Source organism: Anser anser (assembly GCF_964211835.1).
Source record: "Anser anser genome assembly, chromosome: 20".
NCBI lineage: Eukaryota > Metazoa > Chordata > Aves > Anseriformes > Anatidae > Anser > Anser anser.
This window is the reverse complement of record NC_139741.1, coordinates 4,092,011-4,104,113: the sequence shown is the minus strand read 5'-3', so window position 1 is coordinate 4,104,113 and position 12,103 is coordinate 4,092,011. Positions and strand designations below refer to the sequence as shown.

Here is a 12,103-nt window from a genome sequence, read left to right as displayed (position 1 = left end):
GCAAACATTAATTAATCTTTAAATGGAAGATGTAGTGTACTAAGAATCACTTCTATAAATTCTAGGGCCTGATCAGAAAAACTGGAACAAAAACTAGGGAGAAATGGCTGACAGGCCCCCCCTCACTCATGGGGCCAGCCTGCTCCTCCAGGGCACAAGCATGGCCTTGGGGCCAGTCACTGACTGGCCGAGCCCTTGCTTTGGGTAATTTCTCTAATTCTTGTTTGAATGGTGGCAAACTGGTAAAGCAGTATTCTGCGGTTGGTTTGGTTTCCCTCTTCTGTGCGTAGGCAGTATTGAATTTTGATGGTGTGCTGATCGCTGGGGGCTATGGACACCTGATGCTTGCCATGCTTGTCACTGTTTTGTGCTGGGTGGGACAGGAGATGCTGTATTTCTTGCTGCATTTCAGATTTGCACAGCAGGGTTGAGTCTCTGTCCTTGGTGGGGTACATTCCTCCCTGCCTCCTCCAGCCCAACGAGACTGTTTTTATATGGCGGATAAAACACTTTAGTTTGCAGCCCAGCCCTCCTACTAACACGGGCAAGGTGCAGGCTGCAGCATTACTTTATTTTTTTTACATGGCAATGTGAGAATCTAGGTACCTCCGTGTATTTTTACAGCGTTCCATTTCAGAAAGGTATTAAAAAGAATTACGGTGGCCACTACAGGAAAGGCCACGCCCGGCGGGGGCCGGGGCCGTGCTCCGGGGTGGGGGGGTGGAAGGCGCCGGGCGGGGTCTCGAACCCGCGGCTCCCCCAAGCCCCCGCCGGCCGCCGGGGGGCAGCAGCGCCGCGCCCGGGCCCCCCCCGGTCCCGCCCCGGCGGCGCGGCCGCTTCCGGCGCACGCGGGCGGTAGCGCGCACATGGCGGTGAGCGGGGCACCGGGACCGGCACCGGGGCGGGATGGGGCGCTCCGGGGCCTCCTGGCTGCCGTGGGGGTCCCGTGTAGGGCACCTCCCCTCGGTGGGGTGCCCGCTAAGGGGGGCCGCTGCCGGCCCGGCCCTGGGGGTCTGGGCCCTGCCGTGCCCCCGGGCTGTGCTGCCGGGGTCCCGGCGCTGAGCTCGCTGTCCCGCAGGACACGGCGCCTCCCGAGGACGTGGAGCGGCTCCTGATCCAGTTCCGCGATGAGGCCGGGGAGCCCCTGGGGTCCCCCTTCGACGTCCCGCTCCGCATCACGCCGGGCGAGCTGCAGCTGGTGTGCAACGCGCTGCTGCAGGAGGTGAGGCCGCCCGCCCCGGGGCACCGGGCGTCCTGGCACCCGGGCTGCCCCGCGCCACCCCTCCTGCCTCTTCTCTTCCAGGACGACCCGGTGCCGTTGGCCTTCTTCTTCCGCGATGCCGAGATCGTGGTGTCGCTGGAGAAGACCCTGGCGGGGCAGGCAGTGGAGACAGAGAAGGTCCTCGACATCGTCTACCAGCCGCAGGCGGTGTTCAGGGTGCGGGCGGTGACCCGCTGCACCAGCTCCCTGGAGGGGCACACCGAGGCCGTCATCTCCGTGGCCTTCAGCCCCACGGGAAAGTACGAGGGGCTGGGTGCAGGCGGGGGGCTCAGCAGCAGCCACTGGCCCACCCAGGGTCACCGTGCTGAGCCTGACTCTTTCTTCTGTTGCAGGTACCTGGCGAGTGGCTCTGGAGACACCACGGTCCGCTTCTGGGACCTCAGCACAGAGACGCCGCAGTTCACAGCCAAAGGTGGGTGCGGGGTGTGCCAGGGAGCAGTTCCTGAAGGCCCGCAGGGATCCTTCTGCCTGCTCAGAGGCACACAGAGCAACCCTCGGGTGCTGTGCCAGCCACATGGCACCCTCCCTTGGAGGGGAGTTGCTCTCTTCCACTACTGAAGTAAAGGGCGAAGGAGGAACGTGCAGGATTCTCTTTCCTCTGTCTTGGGGGTGTGGCGTGCTGGGGCCAGGTCGGTGCAGCTCTCCGCTCACTCTTGCTCACCCTTTCTCTGCCAGGTCACCGGCACTGGGTGCTCAGCATCGCCTGGTCTCCTGATGGTAAGAAGCTGGCCTCAGGCTGCAAGAACAGCCAGGTGGGTGCTGGCACCATGGTCTCTTGCTGCCCCAGCAGCTGGGCTGGGGGGAATCTCGGGGAGCGCGGAGTGGCCTTGCCCAGGATACCCTGCGCAGGTCTGATCTGAAGCGAAGTGCAATCTGCCAAGAGGGCTCTGGGGGCTTTAGGGGCGAAGACTTGTTTTCTTTGGCAGCTTGGTTGGGTAAGGCAAGTGTCCGGTTGTTCGTAGCAGGATTTCATATGCCCTGGAGGAGCTCTGCATGTGGATGCATCCTGGTGGCTGCAAGTAGTGGCTCCGAGCTGGCCTGTGCCTCAGCTGTGCCAGGCAGGGCTTTGTTTCTGTTGCAGCAGTCTCGCCGCCGAGCCCTGCTGTCTCGTGGCAGATGCTTTTGCCTCTGTACAGGAAAGAGTCCAGGATTTGGACATGGCCCTTGGCAGACGGCTCCATCACGAGGGAGGTGTCTGGAGCAAGCAGGGTGTTGCGCGGCCAAGCCAGGGTTGCTGTTTACGTGACCCAGACATGCAGTGGCAGCCTGTTTCACTGCTCCTGCTCAGACACAGACAAATTCCCTCTTACAGGAATGCAAAGGGGGCCCTTCCCCAGCTGTGGGGCAAAATACATGTGCCTAAGCAGCTTCCAGAAATGCCTGGGGAAGCGGGAGCACTTGGGTGCAATTACAAGCAAGTCAGTTACTTGCTGGGCTGCAGTGGGACCTTGGCTTGCTCTGACCTTCGGACGGTCTGGGAGCATGGAGGGCGGCCGCAGAGCTGCCAAGCGGCGCTGTCCCGGGCTCGCTCTCTGCGCAGCTGCTCTGGAAGGCCACTGTGACACGAGCCCAAGGAAACAGGCAGGTTGTGGCTTCAGTTTAGCCCAGGGAGCTGCTTGTTCTCTGTTTTTCCCAGGTTCTTAAGTAGCAGATGACTAATGCCTTGGCTCTTTGGATGAGCATTTATATAGAGAGGGAGAAAACAACAGAAAACTAGCATGTGTCCCGCCCACAGAATCCGATAATAAGTAGCATTTAGCACTCTCTGGCTTTCATCATGCTCTTTAAACATTCACCAACTCTCTGGTGCAGAGTGTCAAAGGCTCAGGCTGGCTTTCTGGAGACCTGGATTGCTTTTGGGTTGAGGCAGATATTTTTGTAACAGCAGCATCTAAAGCAGAGAGGAGGGCGATCAGGTCTCATGCTCTGAGACATCAGCTGATTGCTGCTGGGATCTGCAAAGGCATCCAGTCCTCCTGCTCTCCTCCCGTTCTGCTCTCTCTGCCAACGTAAATCCCAGCCCCACAAGACTGGGGACACCTATCCTTTCTAAATGGAGCCTAAGCGTTCCTGGGATTCATGTGATGTGTGGCCTGACACGACCCTCTTGCTTTCTCTTGGGCAGATATTTCTCTGGGACCCAGCCACCGGCAATCAGATCGGCCGGGTTCTCGCCGGCCACTCCAGATGGATCACGTGCCTGTGCTGGGAGCCGCTCCACATGTAAGTGAGGGGCCAGCCCAGCCCTTCTTCCCTGTTACTTTTAAGGAAAAGACCAGCTTGACCTGAAGGGCATTTCTCCTGTTTGCCTTTCTCCTGTTACGGTGCGCAGTGGGAGCGTGTGCAGCAGAACGTCCTGTGAGGTGGGGCAGGAAAAATGCATCCAGATCAGGAGTCACAGCTGCTGCTCGCAGTCCCTGTGAGGGCGCTGGGGAAGCTGCTGTTGGGCTGTGCCTCTGCTCCCCTCACCCCGTATACACGAGGTACCTGTCAGTGGAAAGGGCTTAATGTTTTCACAGTGCTGGACAAGCCGCTCAGCGTGCTGAGATGGGAGCAGTAAAGCCTGCAAGCGTGGAGCCTGAGCTCAGCCTCTGCAGAGCACTCCTGTTCTGCCCTCCTGCATCCTGATTGCCTCTGTTTGTTTATCTTGAGGGCTGATTAACTCTGCAATCTCCTTATCCCTTGGATCGGCTAAAGCTCTGTCTGGGAGAGATGGGTGAGGGGGGACAGTTATAGCCAATAATCCAAGACATTGTAGAAATAAAGAAGGAAAAAAAGGGTCCCTTCAGAGCAGAGCCCTGCAAATTGAATTTGCCGGTAGGAAACTCCAGCAAACAATTAATTGGATTTGCAAAAACTGATTATAAAGGAGGATCAGGAAATGGAGAGCAGGGAGACAACCCTGCCAGAGCTCGACTTCCCTGTCTCCAGCCAGCTGCACGAGAGGAAGGGCTGTGTTCTTCCTCACCCCAGCACTGCCAGCGGTGCTGTCAGTTGTTACTAAGTCTCCAGACTGCTTGGCTTAGTGTGCTGCTCGGTTTTGCTTTTTCTTTGAGGATGGTTTGCTGTCAGCAGCCAGATAAAGGGAAACAAAAGGGAAACTCCTGAGAGCAGCATTGCAGCAGGAGCCAGCGAGTGTCATTTTCAGCCCAAGAGCTGAAGCCCAAGAGTTGGTTTGGAGGGAAGCATCTGTCTGCTGGTCCCCTGCCTATGGGATCAGGTTCTCTGTAGTTGCCTCTGCGTGGCCTCTCTCTGGTGTTAAGCCAAAAGAGAACGTTGTATTTTAGAAACTTTGGGGCTCTTAAATCCTCTGAGGCTGATGGAGTAAGATCTTAGCTGTGCCTGCAGTGCAAATGGGTTTGATGGCCTTTTTTTCCCAGAAACCCGGAGTGCCGCTACCTGGCAAGTGCCTCCAAGGATGGCAGTGTCCGCATCTGGGACACGGTGATGGGCAGGTGTGACAAAATCCTGACGGGCCACACGCAGTCGGTGACGTGCGTGAAGTGGGGTGGCGATGGCTTGCTCTACTCCTCCTCCCAGGACAGAACCATCAAAGTCTGGAGAAGCCAGGACGTAAGTGGGCTGGGCAGCCATGTGGCCTGCTGACCAAGGGGGCTGCACGCAGTGTTGAAGCTTTGTCCGCTCCTCCTGGCATGGGTTGTCTGGCTCTGTGCTGCCCGTCCCTCTCTAAGCGTGTGGTTTTGTTTCCAGGGCGTCCTCTGCCGCACCCTGCAGGGCCACGCTCACTGGGTGAACACCATGGCCCTTAGCACCGACTACGTTCTCCGCACCGGTGCCTTCGAACCTGCTGAAGCCACCATCAACCCGCAGGATGTGAGCGGCTCCTGTAAGTGCAGCGCTGCGTTGTAGGGTGGAGGAGGCGGCGAGATCTGGTGTCTCTTAATGCTGCCAGGAGCTGAAGCAGTCTTCAGAGCTGGGAGCAGACCCTGTGCCGGTGTCGGTCATGCTGACAGCTGTGATACTCCTTGTGCATGCACGGAGTTGAGCAGTCTCTGGGATGAGAAGACCACCTTGAGTTCAGGGGCTTCAGCTCCCAATGTGGTCCTTGGCAAAGAGGAAGAGGCTGAACAGTCACAAATGTGTTTCCTTGGCCCACAGAGTCAGGACTGGAATTGGCATCATAGGATTATAATGTTGCTTTTCTCCCCACAGTTTCAAGTCTTTCTTCTTCCCTTTCTCTTTTAGTGGCAGAACTGAAGGAAAAGGCACAGCAGAGGTATGAAAAAGTCAGGGTAAGTCCCATTGCAAAGTTTGCCCTTGCCGTGGTTTATAACACTAGTGCTGGCGGAAGCAGTAAATGCGCACAGTTGGCTGTTGGGTGTTTCCAGGCTCTCCACACCTGGCTCTTATGAGAATTGGGTTCTGTTATCCCTTTCTCAGGGGTCAGGACCAGAAAGGCTCGTCTCGGGATCAGATGATTTCACGCTGTTTCTTTGGAAGCCAGCAGAAGACAAGAAGCCACTGGAGAGGATGACAGGCCACCAGGCACTGATTAACCAAGTCCTGTTCTCACCAGACACGCGGATAATAGCTAGTGCTTCCTTTGACAAGTCAATAAAGCTCTGGGATGGCAGGACAGGAAAGTGAGTTTTTCTGTCCTCTTACAGAGGTGGTTTTTGTGTTGGGTCTGCCTGTGATGTGCAGGTTACACAGAGATGGGCAGTGCCCCAGTGTCATTGTCAGCAGCTCTCTGCTGCGTTCAGCATCTCTGTAGCCTTAACCTCACACAAACAAATTCTACTCCTGTTTCTTTGCCCTTGGGAAGTCCCTTGTTGGGCTCCTCATGCTGTAGGGCCTGTGCTTAGCCGAGTGCATGGGATTCTGCTGTTACCCAGCCACAGTGCTGCCTGGCACCATGTGGCACGTGCTGTCTGCTGCAGGGCTGGTTCTCTGGGGCAGGCACGGCTGCGATGGGGTGGGATGTTCCACTCGGCTGCTCTCCTGAAGATGTGTGTGTTGCACGCTGTAGACTGACCCAGTTTAAACAGTGCCCGTGCCAGGGAACAGCTTGTTCTCGACGATGCAAATTCTTGTAGTTACAAGTGGTGCTGTTGGTGTTTGGATGTCCCCGTAATCCAGCTTTTAACCTTCTGCTAGAGTGTTGGTGAGCTCCATGGGGCAGCAGTCCTCCCCTTGTTCTCCTTTGTACTGATGAGCTCTGGCTTCACGTCAGTAATTTAATGGTCTTTCTACATCCAGGCATGTTTCTGCTCAGCTAGAGAGGAAGGAGTTACCTGTCCAGTGAGGCTGCAATGTTGCGGCTGGATAAGGGTTTCTTGGAGGAGTTGGGATGAAGGGCCTGTCTTCAAGAAGGCTCTGAGCCTGTCTGGGAGGAGTTTTAGACAGATTGAATTGACTTTGCAATTGACTGCCTTACGTGTGCGAAGTGTGAGATGGATTGGAGTGTTCTGGGTTCCAAAGCACTTGCTTGCAACCAGAGTAGAAGCGTGAAGACAAGGCAAGGGCAGTTTGAAACAAATCTGTTTCAATTTTTGGTCATGCCACCTCTGCCCCAGGTACCTGACGGCGCTGAGGGGACACGTCTCGGCTGTGTATCAGATCGCCTGGTCAGCCGACAGCCGCTTGCTGGTGAGCGGGAGCAGCGACAGCACGCTGAAGGTTTGGGATGCTGAGACAAAGAAACTGGCCATTGATCTTCCCGGCCATGCGGACGAGGTGAGTGGTCAAGCCAAGGTGCTTGAGGGGGGTAGGAATGTTTACTCCTCCAGGGACAGCAGAATTAACTGGGTCTTTCCCTGTGCTAGGTGTTTGCAACAGATTGGAGCCCAGACGGACAAAGGGTAGCGAGCGGAGGGAAGGATAAGTGTTTGCGGATGTAAGTAACCTGTGTTCCATCCATGGAGGAAGTCACAGCCACTGCACATCTGCAGTTTCGTTGCAGAGACCTGCACGGTTAGGGCATGCTCTCTCCTTGCTGAGAGTACAGCGCAGGCCATGTCCCAGCTCAGAGACCTGACCTGCCTCAGTGCAGGGACTGCTGCTGTCCCCTGGGAGATGACTAGAAAGCAGAGTCCCTCCAACCGAGCCGTCAGCGGTGAAACTTGACTCAGATATTTTGGCTCCCGTAGAGGGCTGGAGGGGGGAAAGGAGCAGTTGTACCAATCGGTCAGAGCCTTCCTTTCTCACCTTGCTGTGTCTCCCAGTTATGCAGACAGACAAATTCCTGTGAGCCGATTGCCATCTGAGCACAGCTGAAGAAGGAACCTGGTCCCAAGGTCCTTGCTGTGCTGCTCTCGTCCAGCACCTGCTGGGCCGTGCGGCAGCACTGGTGCCAGACCACAGAGACTCAACAGCTCTTTCTGTCCACAGATGGCGTAGATAGGAGCAGCGACACGAAGCCACCGTTCCTGTCCTGAGCTGCCCTGCCCATCGGCTCGGTCCGTCTGGGAGATCGGAAGGTGATGGACAGCAGGGGCTGACCAGAGCACATCTCCTTGTTCCTGTTACCTGCTCTCCCTCATGGACTCTTTCCTTATATTTATTTAAGGAAATTTTAATTCCGGTTCTTATTAAGAGCTGTGTTTTGCGGGATGATTTCCTCTGAACATTACAGGAGAGATATCTCATCTGTCTCCATCTCAGCCTGCTTTTTATTGAAATTTCAGCCTTACAGTGTTCTGCCCCCTTGGAAGGTAAAAGCAAAGGGTGGGGACAGCTCATGCTCTTCCTTGCCATGTGAAGAATCCTGCAGGCATGAAGGCTTTTAGTGGGAACAGAAAGGGTTATCTTTGTGTGGCTTTCAGAGTGAGGGAGAGGAAGGGGAAAATACAGCACATCATTACGTTGCAGAATTGTGCTCTGCTGCATGCCTGGGACAAAGATCTGCTGAGAATAAGGTCTCGGGGGTTCCTCGTTACTCCAGTAAGGTTTTGCCTTTCCACTCAGCCTACATGCCCATGAGCTGTACCAAGCATTATCTGTCAGTGATCCTCGTCGACAACAGCTAACTGTTCGCTCGTCCATTCAGGCCTGGGTGCAACAGGCATGGACTGCAAACTACTGCTAGAGCTGTGCGGAGTTTTCAGGTCTCAGTGGCTCTTGGAAATGAGAAAATGAGGCATTTGTGCCTCTGAACAGGGTGCTCATTTCCCATCCACTGCCAGGGAGGAAATAAGAAAGGGATGGAGAGCGGGAAGGATGGAGCAGGCATTCTGGCTGTCGCATGGCCCTTGCCCTGGATACGTGCTGACAGCAGGGCTGGGGCTGTCACAGTAAATGGCAAAACTTCTGTTGCACAGAGTTGGCTCCTTCTGGAATTTCTCAAGTGTGTTTACTTGCCCAGTGGGTGAGAGGGATTCACTGTCAGTTTTATATATTTGTAAGCTTGCTTACGAGCCTTTTTATAAGTCACTTCAGGCTTCTAACAGTCATGAGGCAAATAGATCTGGATTTAAGTTTTTATTTCCAGGATGGTTATAAAACAGTGAAAATCAGGAGGTGATTAATAAGGAGTAGAGAATATATTGTCAGATTTTAATTGCAGCAAATTAGCATGAAGACCAAAACATTCTGCATCACCCTCATACTGTGGTTGCTACTCAGTGGTTACTGCCACTCAGAACAGAGTTCCCAGTTGCAGAAGATGCATTTTAGGATTTTATTCCTGCTGGCAGGATTTCTTTGGAGAATTAAAAGGTGATGGTGCAGTCATGACTGTTTGCTTGTCTGGAAGTGTTCAGATGAGCAAATCACTGGAACAAAGTGTTACATCTTTAATACAACTGAGAACACAGACTGGTTCCTTTTGTTGTTAGTGTCTTTCTCAGCCAGGCAAATCAGCGGGCTCTATCTTCATGGGATCTTTTGAGAAGGACTCAATATCCTGTACCTGCTCGTTCATTCATATGCTTCCTTTAGCTGGTTCTTGCTGGCACTGAAGGCCATGTTGCATCTATCTGCATAAACAAAGCCTTTCGTAATTTGCTAAGGTAAACGTTAGGGCAGAGGATGATTTAAAACTGTAGCTGATAATTCTGTCCCCTCCAGACTGCTGTGCCCTTGGGAAGGAGAGGAGCATGCATGCAGCTGGCAGAGCCCTGGTCACAGACGAAAAGTCTTTGTTGTGCAGTTTTGTAGGGGAAACAACCCATCTTCTGGAGTTCAGCTCTGTCCTGTGGTTTGACTTGCTGCAAGCAGGAGCCTCTACAGCTCCTGGTAGTGTGTAACTCTCTGTGGGCTGCACAGGGTCACTGTGCCCCACTGATCTGCAACGCATTTTGTGTTGGAAATGGTGATTTTTCCAAGGTGGGGGAAGTGATCCTGCAGGTACTGGCTTGCCTGTGTTTGTGTACTTAAAGACCAATTCCTTGTCCACTGATTTCCAAAGCAAAGCCATTGCTGTGCCCTCTGACATAGGTTAGCTCCTGCCATCCCTTCAGACTCTACTTCTGTAATATTAGGCACAGTGCAGAGCCTGACTAAAACCCACTTTGTGCTGGGGCACAAACCTTTTCCAAAGCAAAATGAGAACTCTTGAAGAGAGGGCCTGTAAGTTCACGCCAAAGGAAAAAAAAAAAAAAAAAAAACAACAAAAAACACCTACCTTAATCGTTCTTTGACCTGATAGTGAGTCGATTTTGAACCACACCATGTGATGAGTTCTCACAGAGACCCAATCGTATTTTCCTATCCTAAGCAGCTGCTCCCGTTTCTATCATTCATACAGGACCAGCCTTCATGCATACTAAGTGCTGGCCCCTTTCCAGCTGTATTCCCAAGCAATCCCATAACACTCCTCCCCGTTTTATTTGGAAGTGGCATTTCTTGGGCCGCGCTCTACAGTTTACTGACTTGTGTGCTGGGAAACAGCTGCTGCCCTTTGCTTCGGGGGTAGCTCCTTTCTGGCAGGAGACAAAGTAGCACTTGATCACCCTCTCTCTCCTGGCGATGGGAGCTTTAATTAGCTAATTTTTAGAGTTGCGGTTGCAGATTTGGCTTGATGGTGTTATTAGTGGATAAGATGTTACTTTTTGTCAAAGGCCAAGCATGAGCTTTAATGGTTTTGTACCTATAGCTACACTTACCAAAAAGCTTGCTGTAACACCTGAAGTTTTCAAACCCAGTGCAATAGGAAACTCAGGATGTACTGCTGTGTTTCAATCCAGTTTCACCCAGGTTACTTATTAAGTATACCACACAGGTATGCCTACCAAAAGGACCTTATTTTTCACTGATACTGTAAGAATAATTTAAAGCATATTCCGCTGATACAGTGCTTCTGCCACAGAGCCATCGGACACTTTCTCCTTTAAAAGCTGTGATAACTCAGCTTGTGCCACCATTAATTTTACTACAAATCCCCAGTAGGGAGGACAGTGGTGATAAGGACTGGGAAGCATGCCAGTCTGCTGAGAAAGGCTTACCTGTCTTGATTAAATTCCTGGGTATGATGGAGGGAGGGAAGAAGAGAACAGTGAGCGCACCTAGAGTGAAGTAGGCAGACCAGGATAGAGCTGAGAGGAGTGGGAAAGGTGACAGGTTCCTGTCCCTTGGGGGTAGATTTAGATAAGTGGGGCTTTAGCATCCCTCTGAAAATCGTTCTCAGGGCTGTGTGTTCTGCTTACCCAGGCAGGAAGGCTGGTGAAGTGGTGTTGCAAGTTGTGCTCCTGAGATCCTGGTTCCTTGCAGTCACGCGTTCGTGTTCTGCTTGACTCAGCTGATCTCTTGATTATTTTCCCAGATCAGTAATTTAACTTCCATGTGCATACTTATTGTCTGGAGAGAGATGCAAAAAAGGTCTTTTGATGAACAGGAAGAAAATCAGCATCATCTTTATTCTGCATGAATATTAGGAGAAACAATCTTCTCTCTGCTTTTCTTTGGGTGAACCTAGGCACCATTCAGGCGATGTTTCCCTCAGAAATGGCTGCATTTTGGCGGTATGGCAGAAAAGGGCTTACCGTAAAGGCCATCAGTGCTTTTGATGAAAGTACTATAGAAACTCAGAACAGTGATGTCTGTATAGTGGGGAACTCCTGCCAGATGAAAGCACACGTCTCTTGTGCGCTCAGGCAAGCAATGTGGAAGGTGCTAATTCTTTCCCAGATCTGTGCCTCATGTGATCACGAGTCCCAGCTCACATCTGAGGGGCTAATTTGGCCAAACCAACGTAGTGCAGCCAGGAAAAAGCCACAAATACCTCTCCAGTAATGTTATTTTCTGTTTTCCTCTCCCTCACCCTGAAGGTTGGTTGTCCTTGCTGAGCTGCAGCTGGCTGATAGTTTGTGTAAGTCCTGCCATTGCCCAGGCAATGATATTAAAGAAATAAACTCGGCACACAGTACTCTGCTTTTGAAGAATCACCATGGCCTCTTAGACCGCAGTGCTAGTGCCCACTGCCCAGCCGTGCCTTTCGAGTGCGCTGGGTAATTTATTGTCCTGCTGCATGACTTTGTCAGAGCAGAAAGCTGCATCCCTCCGAGTGCTGCTGCTGCCTGATAGTGCTAACTGGTGAATTTCTGCGTGTGTTCCGGGTGAGGGAGGAGCAGCACAAGCCCTGCGGGTTATCGTGTGTTGCTCTCCCAGCATCTCCAGCAACAAGGCTCTCTAGGAAAGGGGGGCAAATACAGTCCGCTTCATCTCCAACCTCTTTCAGTAGCAAAAGCAAGGGAAGGTGCTGTTTGTAAATAGGTTTGTTGTAGTCATAACGCTGGAAATATTGACACCTAGAAACTCTCCCAAAGATTTATCAAGGAGCCAGTTCAAATGAGTGACCTGCATGCAAATCTCACAGCCCTTCATCGAGTGCTTTTTGAGATTTCAGCCCCTCAGATCCTGTTC

At 52.8% G+C, this 12,103-nt stretch overlaps 1 protein-coding gene across 1 annotated transcript; it reads left to right on the top strand.

The window, feature by feature from the left end:
* The first annotated feature begins 761 nt into the window (after nt 1–761).
* Nucleotides 762–7,890, top strand: NLE1 (notchless homolog 1). Its single transcript, XM_083806366.1, has 13 exons — nt 762–872; nt 1,079–1,222; nt 1,304–1,521; nt 1,615–1,694; nt 1,958–2,034; nt 3,408–3,505; nt 4,663–4,855; nt 4,994–5,129; nt 5,489–5,535; nt 5,684–5,886; nt 6,820–6,979; nt 7,069–7,139; nt 7,634–7,890. The coding sequence occupies exons 1-13, from the start codon at nt 867–869 to the stop codon at nt 7,644–7,646; spliced, it is 1,446 nt and encodes a 481-aa protein (XP_083662492.1). The 5' UTR covers nt 762–866; the 3' UTR covers nt 7,647–7,890.
* Nucleotides 7,891–12,103: the final 4,213 nt, after the last annotated feature.